This window comes from Lolium rigidum, chromosome 1 (assembly GCF_022539505.1).
Source record: "Lolium rigidum isolate FL_2022 chromosome 1, APGP_CSIRO_Lrig_0.1, whole genome shotgun sequence".
NCBI lineage: Eukaryota > Viridiplantae > Streptophyta > Magnoliopsida > Poales > Poaceae > Lolium > Lolium rigidum.
The window spans coordinates 10484865-10508002 of record NC_061508.1 but is presented as its reverse complement, the minus strand read 5'-3'; the positions used below and the strand labels follow the sequence as shown (position 1 = coordinate 10508002).

Below are 23138 nucleotides of genomic sequence, written 5' to 3'. Positions count from 1 at the left end.
GGACTGAAGATGCGCCATGAAAATATGAAGGTGGCTGTTGAAAATACTGTTGCTCTGGTTGCTGACAGCCAACAGACTCTAGACTGGATGAAGGTTGGCGACACTGATCAGATAGAACAGTCGAGATGGAAGTCACTGATTAAGGCGGCCAAACCCAATACGAAGAAAATCTTGGCGTATCTCGGGATCAAGCCAACGTCGACTCCTAGCTCCTCGAGACCGGAGGTCTAGTTGCATGCCTCCTTGTTTCCTTTTCTGTTTCTTTTGCTATTGTCGCCATTTTAACCTTGGCGACAATTACTCACTTAGTCCTCCTGGAGAACTTTCTTTTGTAATACCCATGTAAATATTCTAGCGAGTAATGGAATTTCCCTTCGTGCTTTTCGTTGATCCTGGTCCTTTCTTTTCCAGTTAATATTTGATAACTACTCGACTCCTCCTTGTTCTGCGCTCGCTTCACCTGCATCTTCCTTCTCGAAGAAAATACTAGTCGACCCTAGTCTCCTCGAGAGTTCATCAAGCGGACATTTGTCGGAAGATTTACAAGAACTTCGACAACAACTTCAGTCTATGAAGAAACAAACTTTGGCCATGATGGAACAATCTCGAAAAGCCTCGAAGGAGAAAAACTTGCTCTTCATCAAGCCGAAGAAGTCTGTGGCTGCTAGGGATGCTGCTGTACTGGAAGCAAAGGGAGCCACAACCCGAGAAAATAGTATGCTTGAGCTAATGCTAGAAGCTAGCACAGATATGCTAGGTGCGTTTTTCCTTCTTTTGATGCCTCTTCTTTATCCTGCTGTGCCTTTCTTCCAATTTCTTGCCCTGTCGCTTTTAACAGGCTCAGTTCTTGATTCTGCTGTCGAAGATCAGAGAGTGAATGAGAGGACAAATCTTCTTGTTAATCTCTCCCTTAATCATGGGTGTTTGTTCTGGGCCACTCCTGAACGAACCCAACAAATTGTTAGGTTCCAAGATCGTGCTTGCCAGGTGCGTGATTTTCTCAGCTTTTGCACGTCGACATTGACCCTTGTCTATAGGAATCTATTTCCGAGAAACGAGGTTCCAAAAACTCTTCCCGAATTATTGGAGGTATTCAGAGATGCTCCTCGCATCCATAACTTTGTGCGGGCTCAACTCACTGCTGGAGCTAGGTTTGCCATGATTATGATAAACATTTGTTATCCAAAGTTGGACCCGACGAAGATTGTTGCTTGGTTGCCTGGCCAAGAAAACGCGTCGGAAAAATGATATTGACTCAATCGATGCCATGGTAGCTCCTGTGGCTGAGTCGATGATTGATGAACTTCTTCGGATGGACTCCGAGTTCTTTACCAAGGGTTCGTATGCTGAACATAAAACAACCAGGGGTTTGTCGGTAGATACTATCTTGGGATTTAATTGACTTGTATCATTGTTAGAAAACCTTGTGTCTCCTCTCTCTTTTTTGTATTTCCGAAGGAACTTATTGTATGTTGCTGAGGTCCTCTATGTTGTTGAAGCCCCCGAGCCTGACTAGGCGAAGATTGCACTATTTTTCCTTCCTTGAAATCTGTTTTTTCTCGTTGGAATAAAACATCTTTGTTTGTCCCTTGAATATCTTTGATGTCGAAGTTCTATATTTACATGGCGAGGTTTTTAAACCAAGGCACTTACGTTGTTTTGATGTGTATACTATATTTATGATTGCTGTCTTCCGATTTTGTTATATTTGGCGAGGTATTAATGTACCAAGGCGAAATATTTCGGTGAATCTATATTGTATGTATTTTGAGACTTGGGCGTTTGAGCCCCGAGCGTGTCGAAGAATAAGAAGTGTATCTCCACTATCTTTATTATATTGCAGCACCACGAGCCCGCCTCATTAAAAACCTTTCCCGGCCCCACTCGGTGCCCCGAAAAAGGAAAAGAGTGCGTCCGAAAACTCGTGGGCGTTTCGAGTACATTGAAGTTTTACAAGGACTATATTTCGACTCTAGGCGTAGAACCGCCTAAGTTGCGCCACGTTCCGGGGTTTGGCTCCTCCACCCCTGTCTTCTTGTCCTTTATCCTGTATGCTCCTCCTCCGATTACTTCCGTGACGATGTAAGGGCCGAGCCATGGTGACTCGAGTTTTTCATGACTTTTTTGCGTGAGCCGAAGAACTAAGTCCTCCACTTGAAAAGACCTTGGCCGCAAACGTCGACTGTGATAATTTTTCAAGTCCTGTTGATATTTGGTAACCCTTGATAATACTTCGTCTCGAGCTTCATCGAGTGCGTCTACATCGTCCTCCAATGCTATCTTTGAAGCTTCTTCATCATATGCTGTGACTCTAGGGGAGTCGTGCTCTATTTCTATTGGAAGTACTGCCTCCGCGCCATGGACCAGAAAAAACGGGGTTTCTTGTGTCGCCGTATTTGGTGTTGTTCGGATGCTCCACAACACACTTGGTAATTCTTCAGGCCAGGTATGTCGAGCTTTTTCTAAAGGTCCCAACAGACGTTTCTTGATGCCATTGCAGATGATGCCATTGGCTTTCTCGACTTGCCCATTGGTTTGAGGATGTGCAACTGACGCGAAGTTCAGCTTGATACCCACCTCTTTGCAATAGTCTTTGAATTCATTGGATGTGAAGTTGCTGCCGTTGTCTGTGACGATGCTGTGGGGCACTCCAAACCTGAAGACGAGGCCTTGTATGAATTTTACTCGCGGATGCTCCGTCCGGTGAATTTATCGGCTTCGCTTCTATCCACTTTGTAAATTTGTCGACAGCTACTAGCATGTACTCCTTTCCTCCTCGGCCATGATTTGTGTAACTTGCCCACCATATCGAGTCCCCATTGTGCAAAGGGCCACGACAAAGGTATTGGTGCTAACTCGCTGCTCGGAGAGTGAGGTTTTGCGGCAAACCTTTGACACGCGTCGCAAGTTCGTACTATGTCCTTAGCATCCTCAATTGCTGTTAACCGAGTAGAATCCTGCCCGAAAAACCTTGGCTGCGATAGCTCGACTACTTGCGTGGTGGCCACATATTCCTTCGTGTACATCCTTCAGAATTATTCTTCCTTCTTCAGGTGTGACGCACCTTTGCAAGACGCCTGAAATACTTCTCTTATATAATTCCCCCTTAACCACTGTGAAAGCTTTGGAGCGTCGAATTACTCGCCTTGCCTCGACTGGATCGTCGGGTATTTCTTTCCTGAGTATATATGATATGTATGGCTGCATCCATGGTATCTGTATTACCATGACCAGGTCTTGCTCTTCTTCTTCTTCTTCTTGCTTTTCCTTGGTAGCCCCGAGGGTTTCTTCTCCTTCTTTTTTGACTTTGTCGACTCGGTGGATCTCTCTGTTATCTCTTCCCAAAATACACCGGTGGGACCGCAAGGCATTGCGACCCGATGTTTGCCGAACGTCGGCTTCATCGTTGCTCAATCTACTAATATGATTTACTTCGCATCCATCGAACAACTTCTCGAGCTCATTGTACACCTCCTTGTATGCCATCATGCTATCGTTGATCTGCGTCACATTGGTTCATAACTTGCTGAGCTACCAACCGTGAATCGCCAAAGATTTTTAATCGAGTTGCTCCGCGGTGCTTTCGCCATCTTCATCCCGTGTATGAGAGCCTCATATTCCGCTTCATTGTTGGATGCGTTTGGGAACGTCATCCGAAGGATGTACTTCAACTTGTCGCCTTCGGGTGATATGAGTACTACTCCTGCGCCGACCCCTTCTAGTCTCTTGGACCCATCAAAGTTCATAGTCCGGGTTCTCGATAAATGCGGGGTCCTGTATTTTGCAACTCCATCCACTCTGCGATGAAGTCCGGTAGTATTTGCGACTTTATTGCTTTTCTTTTTCATACGTGATGTCCCGAGGGAAAGTTCTATTCCCCAAAGGGAGACACGACCCGTAGCTTCTGGGTTGTTCGGTATATTTGACAAAGGAGCTTCATTGACCACTATGATCGGGTGTGCCGAAAAATAGTGGCGCAATTTTCGTGCTTGTCGTGAACACTCCATATGCTAGCTTTTGGTGCCGAGGGTACCTTTGTTTTGAGGGCGACAAGACTTCGCTCACGAAGTATACTGGTCGCTGTACTCCATGGATTTTCCCTTCTTCTTCTCTTTCGACAACTGACACCGTGCTAACCACTTGGGGTGTGGCTGCAATATATAGCAGGAGAGGTTCCTTTTCCTTTGGAGCCACCAGGATTGGTGGTGTCGATATTTTTCGCTTTAGATCCTCGAAAGCTCTATCGGCTTCTTCGTTCCACTGGAATTTATCTCCTTGTTTTATCGGCGCATAAAATGGTAACGCTTTTTCTCCTAACTCAGCGACGAATCCGCTCAAAGCTGCGACTCGCCCAGTTAGGCTGCTGTATTTCTTTCAACTTCGTTGGCTTCCTCATTGTTACTATGGCTTGTATTTTGTCGGGATTTGCTTCAATCCCTCTTGCTGAAACTAGAAATCCCAGAAGTTCTCCTGCTGGGACGCCAAAAGAACACTTCGTCGGGTTCAGCTTGAGGCAGAATTTATCGAGGTTGTCAAAAGTTTCTTTGAGGTCCTCGATCAGCGTTGTCCCCTTTTTTGATGTTATGACGACATCATCGATGTACACTTGCACGTTTTTCCCGATCTGTGTTGCTAAACACTTCTGCATCATCCTCTGATATGTTGCTCCCGCATTTTTTAGACCAAAGGGCATTGTCTTGTAACAAAACACGCCGTAAGGTGTAATAAAAGATGTTTTGGCTTCATCATCTTCTTTTAATCTGATCTGGTTATAACCAGAGTATGCATCCAAAAAGGAAAGACGTTCACAACCTGCCGTGGAGTCGATGATTTGATCGATCCTTGGGAGGGGAAGTGATCCTTAGGGCAATGTTTGTTGAGACACGTAAAGTCGACGCACATGCGAAGGACTGTTGTGTTTTTCTTCGGCACCATCACCGGGTTAGCTACCCATGTGGCTTCGTAGATATCTCTCCGATAAAACCAGCTTCCTCTAGTCGATTTATTTCGATAGCATGGATTTGCGGTTTGGTTCCGAAAACGCCGCAAAGGTTGTCTCGATTGGTTTCTTTGTTGGATCCAAATTTAGGTGGTGCTCGGCAAGTTCCCTGGGTACTCCTGGCATGTCAGCTGGACACCATGCGAAGATTTTCCAGTTCTCACGGAGGAACTCGACGAGCGCGCTTTCCTATGCGATATCCATGTTGTTTGCGATGGATGTCGTCTTTTTTGGATCTGTCGGGTGAATCTGCACCTCTTTAGAATTTTTCTCTGTGTTGAAAGTTGATTCTTTGTTTGGCCTTCCAACGTCTGGCAGTACGTCGTAATCAGTCATGCTTTTCGATGCCAAGTATTCAGCTTGCATCCCGAAGGTTTCTGATAACCGATGGAAATCCTTGTCGCACTTATCAGCTAAGGCGAAACTCCCTTTGACCGTGATTGGTCCCTTGGGTCCAGGCAATCTCCATAACAGGTATGTATAGTGTGGTACTGCCATAAATCTAGCATATGCTTGGTCGTCCCAACAAAGCGTGGTATTGCGATGGAAAATCCACGACTTCAAACTCCAGTTTCTCGATTCTGTAATTTTCTCGGGTTCCAAGCCGAACGTCGAGGTTGATCTTTCCCAATGGGTAACTTGGTTTTTACGGTGTGATGCCATGGAACCTTGTGTCTGTTGGCTTTAGGTTTGCTAAGGATATGTTCATCTTCCTCAATGTATCTGCATACATAAGGTTTAAGCTGCTGCCACCATCTATGAATACTCGAGAAACATCAAAGCCCGCAATAACTGCCGGGAGAATAAGTGCTGACTGCCCTGGTCGAGGAACTTGCTGCGGATGATCTGCTATTGTGAAGCCGATATCTTGTCCTGACCAATTAAGGTACTCAACTGTTGGTGGAGGCATTTTCTCTGCCATAAACACCTGTCGCGAGATTACTTTTTGAGCTCTATTGGACGGCCTTCCCTTCTGAATCATCGACACTGCTCCGTTGGAGTTAGGATCAACATAGGGTGGTGGTGCGAGTGCTGCCGCTATTCCGAGCTGGTGTCGATTGTCCTCTGTAATCGCGGGAGGTGGCGGTAGATGAACTTCGCTCCTAGGCTCCCGAGGGTTTCTCCGTGCTGCTCGTGCGTGAGCGTTTTCGCACATCCGAACATTGCTTGAAAATTTCGACAATCTTTACTGCAGGTGTCCCGACTGTCTTTTCCCATTGCTATCGAGGAAAAAATGCATCCGGCACGGTCCATTTAACATTTCTTCGGGAGACACAAAAGGTCTTGGAAACCTTGGCCCACTATTTTGCTCATTGCGGAGTCGTCCCTATTGTCGCTCGCTGTTCATTGCTTCTCCGATAATCGTCTCTGTTGCTTCCTCCTGTATTTGCCCGAAATCCTGCCGAAATTTGCCCCGGGCGTCATAATTCGGATATCGCGAGGAAATCGTCGCCTCGATCGATAATTTCGACCACGGTCTTCTTCACGGCGACCTGTGTCGTTTATTGTGGACAGCGTCTTCTCCGTCTGCCCATCTATTTGCTATTTCCATCAACGCGGATACTGTTTTTGGATTGGTCCTTCCCAAGTCCTCGACGAAATCTCCACGCCTGATTCCTGCGACAAACGCATCTATTGCTCTTTCGTCAGATATATTTTCTGCCGAGTTTTTTATGATGTTCCACCTTTGGATATATTTTCTCATTGACTCATCTGGCTTTTGTCGACACGCCCTCAGCTCTTCTAACGACGCGAGCTTCTTGCATGTGGACCTGAAGTTCTTGACGAATACGTCCTCGAAACTTTCCCATCGATGGATCCTGGCGGAAGTTTTTTGATCCAAGATCGTGCGGCTCCACTTAAGTGCACCTGAATACTTTGCATCGCTGTTGCTCTAGTTCCTCCAGTTAGCTTCACCGTCTCGAGGTAATCAATTAACCAGTCTTCCGGATCTTGCGAGGCCGTCGAACTTTTTGAAGTGATCGGGTAACTTGAATCCCGAGGGGACTCGAGTTTTCGGACTCTTCTCGTGAAGCACGGTAGACCGCACATATCCTCATCATTAAGCTCCGGGGACCGCCGATGATCTCTTCTGCTTTGCCTCGCTCTATCGACCCTTGCTTGTGCTCCTGTATCTCTTGCTCTACTTGGTCCTTCCGGAGCTGCCGCCGTTGCTGCTCGCGAGGTCGTGGACTATTTTGCCTTGCCGCTTCTTCGGGAGGCGTTGCCACGAACGCTGTCCCCATAGCTCCAACCCTCGCTAACGCCATATTGTATAATGTTTCCCTTGGGTCTCCCGGTGGTGGTCTGGATGCAAGGATGTAAGCTTGTGTCGCCATATACCCGGCTCACGGTGTCTTAGGGATAATATTTCCTCTTGTATCTATCGTCATAAAAGACATGTCGAGGTTTTGAATCAAGTGCTCTCTTTACGCTTCGGGTATGTGTTGTAACCTTGATCTTCCTCTCGTTCCGAGCCTCCTCGTGGCTATCACCCGAAACTCTAGATTGTCCACTTAGATCTGCCCTTCTCCTCGCTGGATGCGAAGCTGCCTCCTTTCTCCTGTTCAACTCAGTCTGTCTGTTTTTCTATTTCTCGGGCGGTTCGTGCGAGCATATACTGATAAGCTTGCAGTTCTTGAGCTGTAGTCGTCGTCGTCATTGGTTCTGAACCATCTATGGCTTTTGCCGCTCTATCCCGAGCTGCCCGTGGAAGTTGAACTCGACGCGTGGTGTGGGCCCGACATATTTAGTGCCCATACCTCTCCTTAGATCTGAGGGATCGACAAAAGGATTTCCCAACTCGTCGAAAGCCTCCGATGTTTCCTATTGATTTTCTATAGCATAAATCTGATGATATTTTGTACTCAGATCTATGTTGGGTTTGGTGACATCATTGTTGAGATTGATGAAGACCTTGCCCACTGTGAGAGATTTGTCGATGAAGTCGTAACTGTCGACATCGCTTGAGCCATCGCTTATATATGAGTCCGCAGATGATTCAAACGATGCATTGCTGAAAATCTTGGCGAGTTTCTCTCTTGCTCTGATGCTGACGTAACGTGTTGCCGAAGTTTCTTCTTCTGACTCAGTTGACGATGCATAGCTTGAAAAATCAGAATCGACCGCCGTCCATCCCGACGAAATCGGAATTTCGACACGATACGACCCTTCCTTCTCGACGCGAAAGTGGAACCTTCCGAACGTCATCTCCAAGGGCTCCGCCAGATACGCATATGCATCCAAACGGGAGGGTGGGTGAGGAACAAAATCAACAAGACCGAGCAGCGATCTGTTTACCTCGATCCATAGTGTTGCTTCCGGTTGACGATGTCGAAGATCTTGAACGTGCCATCGAGATCGGATCCTTACGCCTCTAATTCCTACAGACGGCGCCAATTGACAAGGGATTAACTTATCAATGCCTATGGATTGTAGGCTAGGGTTTAGTTAGAAGTAGAGGGCAAGTAGATCTCGAAGGTTTCACCGAAAAGTACTCGACGAATATGAAAACTAGGGTTTGCGGACAATGATTCCGATGATCTCTTCGTCCCTCGACTCCCCCTTTATATAAGAGGTGGAGCCGAGGGTTTCGTTTTGTACAAGTTACGAGTCCGGGACGGTTTCTAACTCATCCCGCCGATTACAAATAACACTTCCTATTACAACTCTATCTTTTCCTTTAACACATCTTGGGCTTCCGAATCTTCTTATTCTTCGGGTAGTGGGCCTTCAATAAACCCCGGGTACTATATTCGGCATGCCCATTTGGGATGCCTATGTCACCTAACCAAACTAAAAAGAAACATAACGAAACGAATTCCTCCCGCCGACAATGACCGAAATCCACCACACCTCCATAGACCTTAGGCTACACGAGGCGAGGTAGATTGGAGGCGGTATTAATGACCTTAGTTGTATGTATCATGTAATAGGAGTTGTAAGGAAGACCATACTTTCCCCGAACTCGGAGGCGACGACATGGTTGCGGGTGAGGCGAGGAGGCGGTGATGACCGACGGCTTTGGCCCGAGGATGAGCCGGCCTCGTGGTCATTCACCGCCTTCCGGAGCCAAGACGGTAGCTTTGGCATCTTGGTGCTCGGAGGTGGCATCGGCGTTGGATTTGGCGGTGATCGTTGGCACCGGAGTGAGCAGATGTTGTGGGGGAGAGACCAGCATAGGGACTATAAGAACACCGGGCCATCAATGTACGCGCCGGTTCATGTGCCTTCGTCTCGCATTAATGGCGGCGTAGGAGCCCGGGCATTGATGGCTAAGTCTCGTTGCGCGCGTCGGACAGCCTTCTACGACACATTCTCAAAGCGTATCGGTCCACGCGTGACGCGGGTCGTCAATCTTGTCCAGTCAGCCAATAGTGGCACACAATTTCGGGAAGCGGCACGTGGGCATGTCTCGTGGTGCATTGTAATTTATTGCGCTACTATTATACGAGTGCAACCCGACCAATATGACTAGACTTAGAAGTGGCGACCGAAATTATGGGGTACGCCATGGGACCCTTTTTTAATGTGTCATGGGTAATAGCAGTAGCACACCAAATTCTTTGTGCACGACAGGCATGCCGTCCATCTTTAGCCTCGTTCCTAGTACCGAATGAGAAGAGGTGGCATTAAGGTGGATAATGGAGGGCTCCTTTGATTTAATGGATTTGCATAGGGATTATATAGGATTTGGTTTTTATGGGAAAAAAGTTTATACATGTTATTTGATGCATAGGAACACATCCTATAGGAAAAATTCCTATAGAAATATTGTAGTGTAATTTTTATAGGGAAAAAAGCATTAGCTAATTCCTCATGAAAAAATTCCTTTGCTACAATCAAACACACTTCATCTCCTATAGGATTCAAGTAGACATGACATTCCAATCATATACCTTTCCTATTCCTATGCTTTTTCTATCCTTTAAATTAAAGGAGCCCTCGGATTTGTGCGAAGAGAAGGCTACACAGTAGCACAGCTAGAGTAGCATGTTGGAGCAAAAGGGAGAAGGTTACGGAAGGATAAGGGCAACAATTGAGTGAAGCAGGCTATCCGGGAGGTCATTCTAGCCTTGTAGCCCGAGAGTTACTGAGCAATTTCTGAAGAATCTTTGAAAGAAAAAAGAAACAGGGGGAAACGGATATAACCATCATGGAGCTGGGTTATCCCTCCTCGCTGGCACGTCCTGCTTGCTCCTCCTTGTGATCGTTGTGTTTGCGCTCGTGATGGGTTTTTTCCATCTATCAACTGTCTCCAAGGTTTTTCAGAGTAGCCTCCTTGTCTCTCATGCTCTTTGTGTTGTTGGGTGTGTGTGTTTTTTTCCTTTATTTCCCTCCTCCTGTTAACTCTGGTTTATTTGAATTTATCTTGTAGAGGCTGAAAAGGCCCATACGCAAAACCAGAAGCACAACCGATAAAACAGAAAGCCAGAAGAAGACCTGCCGAAATGGGCATATAGGACGGAAATACTTGGGCCTGTTTCACGATCAGACTGAGACTTTGGAATTCTTCTGATTTGGGCTAGTCTAGTTTGAAATAAACGACTGTGCATTGGGAGGCCCATTATAATAGGCCTTCCAAGGCCCACCCGTGACCTCGCTCACAAACGCAACTACATCGACGCGCCGGCACTTCGTCTCCTCGCCGGCGATCGTGGCGGCAAGCCGGCAATCCTGAGCCACCGTCTCTAGATGACGCTTGTTGCGTAGGCATGGCTGTAAGATACCGATACCGCCGTTGCGGAAGCGCGCGATGCCCGCAGGAAGAACCCTTGCCGCCAGCGCCAGCAAAGAGCAATAGGTATGAAAGCTCATCCGTACCCGAACACCGTTGCTCCGACTCCTCTTCTTTCTTAGTTCAGATTTCCAGGAGTGGGTGTGATTTTACCATGTATAACATCTCATGTTGGTTTTGATTTTGCTCCTAGTTCGGAAGGAATGCCCATTGTACGTTATGGTAATTTGGATAATAAATGGATGTAATGTAATGCAGTGTTCAGATCCGATGCATGGTGTGGAATACAGTGCTGAAATGTCATTTGGTTGACGCTGTGAGATTATGTCTAACAGGCCCCGTATAACCCGCCCACCCCGTAAAATTCCGGCGACATACGGGGCAGGCGCGGTTTGGGCCGTCTAGCGAGGCCCCGTATTCGGGCCGCCCCGTTTCGGCGGAATACGGGGCCCAGGAAATCGGCCCCGTCGCCCGTACATATAGTGGGCGCAGGTGCGAGTGAGGGGTTAACCCCTCACTCGCAACCCTAGCTCCGCCGCGCGCCGCCGCCTCCTCCTCCTGCTCCGGCGAGAAATTAGCCGCGCCCCCGCCACGCATTCCACCGCCGCCGCTAGGATGGACTCCCGCCGCCACAGTAGGGCCTCGCCGGCGAGCGGATCGAAGCGATCCCGCTCGCCGGACACCGTAGAGGAAGCGTGGCGGCGGCAATGCAAGAGATCCGCCGCCGGCAGCCGTCGCGCGGCCTGCAAGTACAACGGCGCCGCGTCCGTCCCGGAAAAGCTAATCGACTTCGCGCGGGGCGGGCGCTGGTTCATCGAGGATCCGCCGATGAAGCCGATGAGCGGGCTCAAGTTCGACGAGTGGCGCGCCGGACCGGGAGCGCCGCCGCCGGGCGAAGGAGGCTTGGAGCAGCGGGAGCACCAGCCGCTAGAAGAGCTCCGCTCGCCGGCGATGACGAGGAGGCCCCGACTTGTTGAAGGAGCTACGGCAGGTTCTCGAAGGAGGACGCCAAGAGGAAGAGGGCGGTCGAGGAAGAGGTGGCGGCGGCCATCGCCGCCGCGAAGGAGGCGGAGTTGCGGGAGGCGGAGGCGGAGGCGGACTCGTACCTAGTCGACGTCCCCGAGTAGGATCGCGCATTCTGGATGTAGAATCAATGAAATCCGTAGTATGATCAATGAAATCCGTAGTATGATCATTGAAATCGAACTTCCCGGGGTTTTTATTTTTGAAAATACGGGGCGAAATACGGGTTCTGCTAGACGGAATGGCTCTTTCGTTGCCAACTTTTCGATACGGGGCGAAAAAGCAGCCAGATACGGGGCAGAAAAGTAAGGGGCCTGTTAGACCTGCTCTGAGGAGATCATCGCTGCTCGATGGCTCCTAGATGCATTTGGAGAACCAAGCGGGCTGCCCACCAACTTTGCTAAGAGCTTGCACTCCCTAATTCGCTGTGACGGCCTAGACCTGCAGCCCTGCAGGACATGATCCAAGAGCTCTGGTGCCCCATGTCTACTCTGCCCCGCACGTACCTGGGCTTACCATTCTCAGTTTCAAGGCTAACCCGCGCCGAGCTGCAGCCGGTGATCGACAAAGCGCTAAACAAGATGTTAAGCTGGAAGAAAATTACGTCCATTGCCCGTCGTTCAACACTTCTGCTATAAGCCACCGGAGGCCATCCGTCAATTTGCTTGCTTGTGCTGCGTGAGGTTCAGCTCATCCTAGATCGCTTGACGTGGAAGTGGACGGCTGATGGTGCATACTCTGCGAGCTCGGCATACGCGCGCGATTCAGTTCGCTGGTTCTATCAGGCCGTCGATTCCGTGACCGCTTCTGGTATGGCCACTGTCCTCGGTTGCAGAACCTCTGGGTGTACGCTCCCGGGTTACGTTTGATCTACGCTGCAGGCCAGTGATGTGTGCTGATGTTCGGACTGTTAATTTGCATGAGTACATATAGCTGCAACCTGCAAAGGCAGAGATAGGCATAGGAGCAAGACAACAAGAGGGCGCGGAACTGTGTTGAGAGTTGAGGAGACTCTTACTTTCATTCATTCATGAATCAAGTGACGATGTTACACATGCGCGCATGACAAAAGAGAAGAAAAAGAAGAGGCGGAATTGCAGAGAGATTTATTCAACGGCGCGCGAAGGGGCGGAAGCCTTGGCTCACTGACGATGGAGACAGGCTGCTGTCGACCAGGCTAACTCATGACTGCTTGGCAGCGCGTTGGCGAAGAAGGTGCCTCCAATGGATCACCATCCAGATCATCGACGGGACTGCACGCGCGCGAAATGGGACATGGGAGAATGATCAAACTGACTGATAGTATATCTATCTATCTTGCAGTTAATCAGTTATACGGCGCGCGCGCGCACGCAATCATCGGGCGGACAAGGCATCCACGAAATACCTGCGAAGATGCCGAGGGTGCCGAGGCTCGCCGCGGTGGTGGTGCCGTAGACGAGGTATTCCACGGCGAAGTAGCCATAGGCGTAGACGAAGGACAGAAGAGTCGCCGCGCAGAGCGGCGCGTTGTCGAGGTTGAAGGCGGACATGAAGCAGAGCGTGCACGACAGGAGCGTCCACGCCCCGACGGTGCGGCCGTGCACATCAGTCACTGCATGCACGCACGGCGGTGTCGATTAGCCATGGCTGCACGGATAGAAGCATGGATTGAGGAGGAGGAAGATAGATGATTGAGCAGAGCATCACACCGTGGGTGTTGGAGTAGCCGCCGGCGCGGACAGCCCGCGCGTCGAAGAAGCCGGACCAGGCAAAGCCGAGGCGTACGGCGCCGACCACCAGGAGCCACCACCCCAGCGCTGGTAGAGCGGCGACCTTCCTCAACGCCACGCCCATGACTAAGTACGGCCTGCTGCGTCGCCGTGTGTGTGAGAGAAGTAATTAAGGGAATCGATGTAGTCACAGGGTGGAGTGAGACTGTGGAAGTCACTTTGAGGGGCAGTTTCTTTCTTTTCGGAAAAGAAGATTAACAGCATCTCCAGTCAGGTCCCAAACAGCCTCGGATTGAATGTTTGGGATGTGTCGACATGCTGCCGCGTTTCGAGTGGGTCGTTCACCAATCGCACCCCCATTTAGAGCCCAAAAAATTAAAGATGCACGAAAATAAAAGTTTTGATTTAAATTTGATTATATTTTACAAGTTTGAATAAAAATGGCTAGGATCATCTAAACCCTAGCCTACTGGCTGCCCGGAGGTGCATTCGAGGACCTCTCCCACTCGTCACCTCCCCTCCGCTGCTGTTGGTTCGCCGCGCGCTGCTTCTCCCTCCGGAGTGTGACGACAAGAAGCCGTCCCGCCGCGTCGTCGCCTCCCCTCCGCCACTCTTCCAGCTAGAGGGAGAGTTCGACGCCACGGAGAACCCACGCATCGTTGACCTCCTCGCGGACACGGGCGTCGTCCTGCAGTTACTTCTGTGACTCGAAGGACTCGACGATCACCAGCTGCTGTGTTGCCTGCTCATCCGGGTCTGGCCCGTCATCGAACCAGTCGATGTCGTCGTCCTCGTCCTCTTCTGCCTCCTCCACTTCCGCCGCCGCTATCGCCAACGCCGCCGCTTCCGCCTCCCAGCCCACCGCTTCCGCTGTCGCCGCCTCCTCCTGCAGTTGTTGCTTCAGCCCCTCCCACCGATGCCGCTGCTGGAGCTCGCGGAGCCGCTCCCGCAGCTCCTCAATGCGCCGATGCTCTTCAGTTCCCGCGGACTCCGTGCAGCTCCAGCTCGTCCGCACGTCACTGCTCTCTCATCTCCTCCCTCCGGCGGAGCCGCATCTCTTCCACCGCGGCGGCGTCAAACGCCTCTATGGCGGCCGCTTCCGTCGCCTCCTTCCACTCTTCAGTTTCTGCCAACTCCGGGTTAACGTCAAACTCCGGTGGTGGTGGAGATGGAGGTGTAGACGGTGGTGGGGGCAACTGGCCGCCGTCGGCGTGGCTCATCATTGCGTAGGTGGTGTGTAGGCGACGAGGCATGTTTGCGGCGGAGAAAGGAATGTCGACGGCTGTGGTGGCGTCATTGAGCGGAGGCGGCCTTTTATAGGCGTCGGCGACCTTTCTGGGAGCAACGCTGCGAGTAGCAATGCAATGGTGGCGATCAATATTTGGCAATACCAGTGTTATTAATAGTGGTGTTGCATTATTTAAATGCGCCACTAAGTATACAACGTCACTAGACATTGCCGGAGGAAACCCAATACCTTTGGCCGAAGGCTAGGGTTTTCACCCGAATCTGCCACAGAATACTCCATCCAGCAGCTTGTACATTGAAGCGACCAAGCTGGACACCTCCGGCGGAAGGAGGCCACGCCACATCCACTGTGCCACAAACAAGACTTCCACCGCCACCAACTATTGAAAAAGATTCCAACCCACCCGGGATAGCGACAACCACCACTAGACGGAGACAAACACTACCATGAGAGGGTGTTAGGGGACCCACCGAACCCGCTTAGGGCATCGAATCTATGACGAGGAGATCCGCGTGGCCGACGGCGCTGACCAGGCTTAGCATATGTCTCAAGTATAAATAGAAACTTAAATTTGTATCCATGAGATTTTAAACTTAGGTATTATGTTTGTACATCTACTCTACCAACTAGTTGAGCTAGACATTTAACGCGCAGCTAAGCTTTCGGTGTGTTCTGTTTTAAGAGAGACTACGCTAGATATGATTTGAGATGCTGCTGCAGGCTGCAGCCACCAGCTAGGTACACACGTACCTACAGGAATGATGGCGGAAGGTACTAATATCACCCGCTGGATTATTCGAAAACATTACAGATGTTTATATCCCAGTTGCAGTATAAAACATTTTTCTAGTTTATACATATGTAGTTGTTGCTTTGTTTTCTTGTGAGAGCACGGGCAGTACTAATATGAGAGACTTGACCATATGACCGGGTAGGGTTGTCTTCTATAGGCTGTTAGGTGTATGCATGTTCCCAGACTGTCTAATTGAATTGCCATGCATTATGTACACCATGCATCATCTAATTATTATCTAATCCAGAGGCCGGCTGGTTTTTTTTTTTTTTTTTTGAGATCAGGCCGGCTGGTTGTTAATCCGGCAAAGTACCGGCTAGTTGCACTTGATTAACAGAGCACCAGTGATCTCTTTAAAGAAAATGGAAACAGTTTATTTCTAGATATCCAAATATAATGGAAAAAATTCAACTACATATACACATAGAGTAATTAAGTACGCTACAAGTTCCGTTAGAAAAAGATGTTGTATTTTAAGCTACATGTAAAAGATAAAGTTTGAGATAAATAGGAGTTTTTCTTTATGCAGCCCAAAATTCGACGCCCTTTTTGTCGAAAATTTGCACGAGTACATATCAGTGTACGTATTCACGGATATTTTTTTATTTATTTTAAAAGCTTCAAACTGCCATAAAATAAAATAAAAAAACCGACCTCCAATTAGTTCGAGTGACACAAATCCTCTTTCACTACCTATTTCATATGATTACGTGTTGCACCTGAATGACATATGAATTATTATCTCACTATCCCACTACGCCCTTGACTGTCTCCTATCTCAGACAGTTATGTAAGTTTACCCGTCTAAGATAATTCTTCCACATCAGAGAGCATTGCATTGTTTCCAGATTACCTTTTGTGAACTTTATTTTCATTAAATTTGCAATAATTAGGCTATATGAATATTTGAAAGGCAGATATCCGGAAAAGCTTCCATGACCTGCCTCAAAAAATAAAGCTTGCTACATAGGCTCACCGTACATTTGGATATGTATGGAAGCGTATAAATATAGCTCAGACGGCATAGTAATGACTTTTTTCAATGATCTACATTGATAGGCATGGAATCGATTCTTTAATTATCCTCCTTTTGTAGTTATCTAAACGTGATTTTCCGACTGGATGGTTATTGACAGTAACTTAGAGATAGCTATTCCGTGTGTGAGAGATAGAAATGTTAACGAGTTGTAGTCAAGCTGTATACTAGATGTACTGTCCGTCTACATATAGTACACGTAATCTGCCTGTACTCTTGTAAGTTGTAACCTGTATGTTGCTAATATAAATACATCATCACACGCTGGCCCAATAGGCGTACGAGCGTGCTTCCATATTCATTATAAGAAAAACCTTTTTTTTACATCAGCATACTCGGATATTTCTTTCTATCACTCCCCTAGTCAATATATGCATTTTAAACCTTTTCATACATATATGATGCCAAACGAGGATATATAGCTAAACTATAAACGAGTGACCAAATATATATACTCTACTCCTCAAATGGCTGGCCTGGCTGCTGGCTCGGTTTCGGTATATAACACTTCGTTTAACACAAGCAACAAATATGTAAGATAACCCAAGTACTAGCATATATACATGATTGTCGTAATATATTTTTACCCCAAATAAGTCTGACCATAAGTTTGCTGTCAAGAAAAGTGTGGCTATAAGTCGCTTCTTTTAGGAAACGTGATGCCTACAGAGAGGCTCATTTTTTAAAGTAATACATTTTTAAATTTAATTTTACGAAAACGCGTTTTTTAAAATTCTTAAAAATTATACAGTCTTAACCTGGAGGAAACGGATTGTTCCTTTTCAGCCTAGCTAAAGCAGCCGACAGGTTGGTCGCCAACGAGCATAGACCGGTAAATGAATTCATTGGCCCGAGCACAGGAACTTATCAGCTTGAGCGAAGCCGATCAGAATTGGTCAGCCTGAGCGAAGCCAAGTGGAGGGAAACTAGTATCGATCACGGAAATGAGAGAAAACGGAAGAGGCTGCCTAATTTGGATTCATGCATTCTACGCGCGTGCTGCGTGCAGGCATGCATAGCGAACGTACGTGTTTAAATTGGTTGATACTTTTTTTCTCGACCGCGCGTTAATTGAAGCCGGCTAGATACATGCATGCACCTATGTCAGGGACCTGCCAAGCGAGCATGATTATACTAAGTTAAGCAAGGCGGCTATGAGATGGATTGGACGTAAAAATATTGCGCAGTTCTAAGTAAACGATTGTACAAACGTTTTAATTGAAGATCGTCTTGGCGCTGCCCTACCAACTTGGGCGGCTAGCCTCTCGGATTGGTGGCCAACGGCTGTCAACACCCTCCCCAACTCCAGGCGAAAGGAGGGTAACTCCATTGTCATGCTCGGCATTCGCTCCTTGTGGCTCGAAAGAAACGCCCGCATTTTCAACAACAAAGCAGCTACGCCGGATCATATGGTCGATTCGACTGTAAACAATTGGCGGTCGGGGATGGCAGCTCGTGGTAGACGGGAGAGAGATATAACTTAGGCGTGAGTTTTCGGACCCACACCGGCTGTGGTGATCGGGTCACGGTGGAGTTTTATCTTTTTTGGAGATCATCCTTTTCACCCTTCGAGCTTAACACAAAACCCGTAGATTTCATGTGGGTACTCGAAAAAATTGAAGAGCGTATGTGGTAACATGTATTGCAGAATAAGTAGGTAGGTACGGTGTATGCTTCTACATCTGTAGAGCACTGCTATGCATCCTACGTACATTTTCATGTCCAACGTTTGTAAGACGTATGCATACGGCCATAAATTGGAATGGAGCAGCAACTTTGTCCAGTGGATTAAAGCGTCATAGGCAAATCGGACATGGACTGTCTAATGTGAGCATTTTCAGAGTTTGTATCATGTTTCGGAAAAAGTAAATAGGTAGGTACCAAATCACTTTTGAAAATTGAAGGGAAACTAGGGGAGTCACGTTTTTTTCTTTGGGGCAGTTAAAGTAAGGCTAATTAACATGTACTCATTCTAGTTCAATACCTTCTCAATCAGAGAGGGTTCTCAAATCAGGCCGTACGAGGACATCTAGTTGGGAAATGCACCTTTATAGGAGCAATGTCCTAACCTTATTTTGGCAAGAAACATACGAGTTTCGATGGAACTTGCAAAATAATAGGAATTTCTTAGTTAAATCTTCGGTAAACTCCAAATTTCTGGTGAATAATCAGAAAGTTTGGAAACTAAAATTCCTCTAAGAATCAAAATTTCTTTGGTATCTTCGTGGATGAGCTATCATGACAAGGTACAAGACCAAGGTTTAAAATAGCGTGCTAAATAAAATAGCGGCAGCCTCCTTCAAACGCTATGGACGCTATCGTACTAATAGCGTGCTATATTTCAAATCGAGTTCTGAAAAAATACCAAATATAGCCTAAAAATAAAGAATTTCGCTAAAAAGGTTGATTATACAGACCAAAAATGACTGAATCATACATACATAACCATGTGTCGTCTCTTTGTTGAAGGTTGGGTGCCAAAGATCTGGTTAGAGGGTATCCACGTCGATCATGTCACCTGCCATCTATCGTCTCTTTGTCAAGGGTTGAGTGCCAAAGATCTGGTTATGATTTGTTGGGCTCGACCCGACCTTCACGAGGTGGTATTGACGACGGTGCGTGTATGCAACCTCCTTCTTTAGGAGTTGCATGTTCCGAAAGAAGAGCACGACATAAGCACAACCTTGCTGCTTATGTCCCTCCTAGCCAAAATGTAGTGCGCATACGAATTTTGAAAAGTCAAATGGCATAAATTTTGACCAAGTATGTACCAAAATATATCAACATTCGAAATTCCAAATCAATACCATTAGATTCCTCACGATGTATATTTTCATATGGTATATATTTGGTATGGTAGATGTAGATATAATTTTATCAAAAAACTTAGTCAAAGTATATTACCGAAATGCGATCTTTATTAACAGAACTGGTGTGTGCATTCGAAGATGAGAGAGGCCGGAACATTAACATTCCTTTTTGAAAAAGCCAAGTGTAAATTTAGCCACCAGTGGCGTGCAACACCATGGTCTCAACCGTTACCCCCGGTCCGAGCCCAAGCAGTACACCCATGCCATGATCCCCCAGCGGTTGCTGGTGGCGGCGCCGCCGGATCTCGTCGAGCACAAAGATCACGGTCGCCCCTGACATATTCCCGTACTCACTCAGTACGTGTCGGCTTGCCGCCAGCTTCGTGGGCTCCAGCCGTAGCCCCGCCTCTACGCTGTCCAAGATCGCCCTCCCGCCGGGATGCACCGCCCAGAAAAGGTCGTTCCAGTTCCCGCTGAAGCCGAGCGGCCCGAGCGCGTCGGCCATGGTCTGCTCTATGTTTTCCAGTATGAGTGCCGGCATCTCGAAGGAAGGGTTGAAGACAAGCCCGTGTTCCGTGAGCCTTCCCACCGCGGCGTGGTTACTCTCAGGTATCACGGTCTGCGAGGCAGCCACCATATCGAAAACCGGGCGCTCGTCGGAGCTGTCAGGCTCGGCTCCGACGATCACGGCGCCCGCCCCGTCGCCGAACAAGGCCTGTATGATGATGGTGTCGATGTGGGCCTCGTCGGGGGCGCGGAAGTGGATGAGGGCGAGCTCGGCGCAGACGACGAGGACGCGGGCGCCGCGGTTGTTCTCGGCGATGTCCTTGGCGGCGCGCAGAGCCGCGGAGCCGCTGGAGCAGCCGTTGAAGTAGATCATGGTGCGGCGGACGGACGGGTCGAGGCCGAGGAGGGAGGCCAGGCGGAGGTCGATGCCGGGCATGTGGGCGCCGGAGTAGGTGCTGACGACGAGGTGGGTGATGTCGGCAGCCGGGCGGCCCCACTCGGCCATAGCCTTGCGCGCGGCCGCGGCAGCGAGCTCGGGAACGGCGGTGGCTGCGATGTCCATCCGGGCATCTAGAGATGGCAGCGCGCGGTCCAGGAACTCCGGGTGCTGCTGCAGCAGCTCCTCGTCGTGGTAGAAGTAGCGCTTCTTGATGGCCGATCTGTGACCTGAGAAGAAGACGTTAAATGGAAGCAAGTGAGCGTGCATTTCTCTTGATTTGTGAGCAAGGTTGGAAAAAGGCTAGGGTGGTTGGCATCCCTCTAATGCCTAGGTTTTGCTTAAGCGTCCTAGGACAGGTACATACTTTTTAGCATCTATTGTGTATATGGATTATTATATGTGATTAAATGTGAACTTATAGCATGTAGATGAGTAAACTACCAACAACTACCAATGAAATATGGCACATCTGGCTCATCTGAGCAACTTGGCATGATTTGTTGCTGGAGAGGACAAATTCTTGGTTGCTTGCTGCCTAGATTTTCGTTTATGCCGTAGGTGAGGTGTTTGCTCATCGCCTAGTGTCTAAGCGTGCTAAAGCGCTGCCTAGCTAGGCGTCACCACCTTGTCCAACAGAATTTGTGAGGAAGAAAGAAACTAGCTTACAGATCCTATTGAGCTTGGCTTTGAGCTTGGTGAGGTGCTCTGTGTGGGTGACGCGGAAGTAGTAGTCAGCGTACTCGTCCTGCCGCACGCAGTTGGGCGGGTTCGCCGTTCCGACGGCCAGCACGGACGCAGGGCCGTCAGCGCGCTGCGCCTGCCGCATCTGGCGGAGGACGGTGGCCGCTCCCGCAGGACTAGCAGTTAGGCTTCCAAGCAACGCCATCTTCGGTCTAGCTCGTACGTAGAGGATGTGAAGAGAAACTGGCTAGAGTGGCTAGTGTATGAGTTCGAGAGGACCCGGCCGGCCGGATGTTATATATATAGGCTCATGTTCCGTCACATTTTGCAAGACTAGTACTATAAGCTTTGCACGTAAGACCTTCACAATGGGAAAGTTTCATATGATCATTTGAAACATAAGAGACTACTGTTACAGCAAAATACATTGTCTCCGAGGTACTGTTTCTTAAACAATGTTGCATTTCATGGTTTTAGTCTCATCTCATGCATGTGTGTGATTGGACTAGCCAATATTTTTCTATAATCCTGCACGCAAGGGTTGTTTTATCCCAAAATGGGAAATCCTGGACCTGCATCTATTCATATATATTACTTCATTCAAAATCCTCCAAGTTAAGTACACTATATCTCTTATTAGATCTCATGAATCACACAAATATTATGAATGTATCAACCATCTAAAAATAGAAATAAAACGCATAGCATCATGCTAAGATACGTCTATCAAGTTGCTAGATGCACCTGCTGAATAAATTCGGAGCTACCGTTTTTAAACGGTTGCACCCAAAGTCCACGTCCACATGCTGCTCCTTAGGCTGAACACATAACTAGGTACATGTTTAATGAATGGCAAAAGGGACAACCTGCAGAAGTAAAGCACAGTATGTTTTCTGAAAGATAATATCATTATGCACATGACTTATCGACCATAAAAGAGCACAGACGGCCGACCCTAGTCTGACCAATGACTCTTACTTAGTCCATGCAACCAATTTCTAAAAAGATATAACAGCCATCTCTCCTTTTTTTTAAATCATATGCCACATCGAACAAGCTAGTAAAAATAGGATACTGTGTTAAGATACACACATTGTGAAAGACAGACATGCATGCACCTGCTCCCAATGGTTTTAGTTTAAGCTACGGCAAGCATCTATGGAAAGATAGCGAGACTGGCCGACGCAGCTTAATTAAAACATCGTATACAACTTGATGTCCGCATGTAAGTTGGCAAATAATGAAAATTATGGCCTAAGTTTAGATCATTGGTAGGCATATGGTCCAATGATTGCTCACCGAGCAGACATTCCACAAGAAAATAAGTATATCTATACCTAATAATAAAGGAGCTAAGGTTTCTGCCAAAAAGTTTCGTCAACGCTTTTTTTTTGGACCGTTTTGCCCTCCCACCAAATCGCATAATACGCGCAGATGCCATGTACCGGTTCGTTCCTCCCCTTCTTCTCCCGTCTGTCGTCTAAAATTGGAATTCCTTTCCCCGAGTTCGTACCCAACACGATTGCTATCGATCTCGATAGATTTCCGTCTAATCTCTTACTTTCTCTTCAAGAAAATTCACCTATATATAGCTCCTCTATTCCGCGTGCGGTTCCGACGAAAAACCTAGAAAATTCCCCACCAATTCAACCGCATAAATTCGCCGGATTGCTCGTTGTTTCGCGGCGGAGAATTAGATTGCTGAGCGCTGACTCACAGAGGGGACCCCATCAGGTGCAATTAGCCGGGGCAGGATCTTGCAGGCCGGGAGACGGAGTGGAAGCCGAGATCTCGGGTCAGGGTCTCGCGAGCCGAGAGATTTTCGTCCGGGCGAGGGGTTCGGCCGCCGGTGAGATGTGCAGAAAACAGGATGCGGAATGCTCGTCTGATGTTCTCCAGGGAACAGGGCAAGGGGAAGGCGGCCAAATGTATTGAAGTTGCTGGCTGTATTTGCTTGCAGACGTCGCTGCAGAACCCGATACATATATCTGATTATGCACCACCTCAGTGACATGAGAAACGGGATGGCGATGAATTGGGCGGACCAAAGAAGAAAGATATTTCCTATCTGATTTCAGATAACTGGTATTTGCGTATTATTTTGATGTGCTCTAAAAGTAGGATTCAGCTGCATGTACGGGAGAAAAAGTGT

General features: G+C 48.1%; 2 protein-coding genes across 2 annotated transcripts; both read right to left on the bottom strand.

Annotated features, from left to right (window-relative positions):
* Positions 1-12941: 12941 nt before the first annotated feature.
* On the bottom strand, positions 12942-13595 carry LOC124667370 (ergosterol biosynthetic protein 28-like). Its single transcript, XM_047204664.1, has 3 exons — positions 13451-13595; positions 13147-13353; positions 12942-13012 (listed from the first exon to the last, which is right to left on the bottom strand). The coding sequence occupies exons 1-3, from the start codon at positions 13593-13595 to the stop codon at positions 12942-12944; spliced, it is 423 nt and encodes a 140-aa protein (XP_047060620.1).
* A 5954-nt stretch (positions 13596-19549) lies between these two features.
* Positions 19550-21191, bottom strand: LOC124703921 (bisdemethoxycurcumin synthase-like). The gene is made up of 2 exons (XM_047236159.1): positions 20972-21191; positions 19550-20532 (listed from the first exon to the last, which is right to left on the bottom strand). Exons 1-2 carry the CDS (start codon positions 21189-21191, stop codon positions 19550-19552), a joined length of 1203 nt encoding a protein of 400 aa, XP_047092115.1.
* Positions 21192-23138: the final 1947 nt, after the last annotated feature.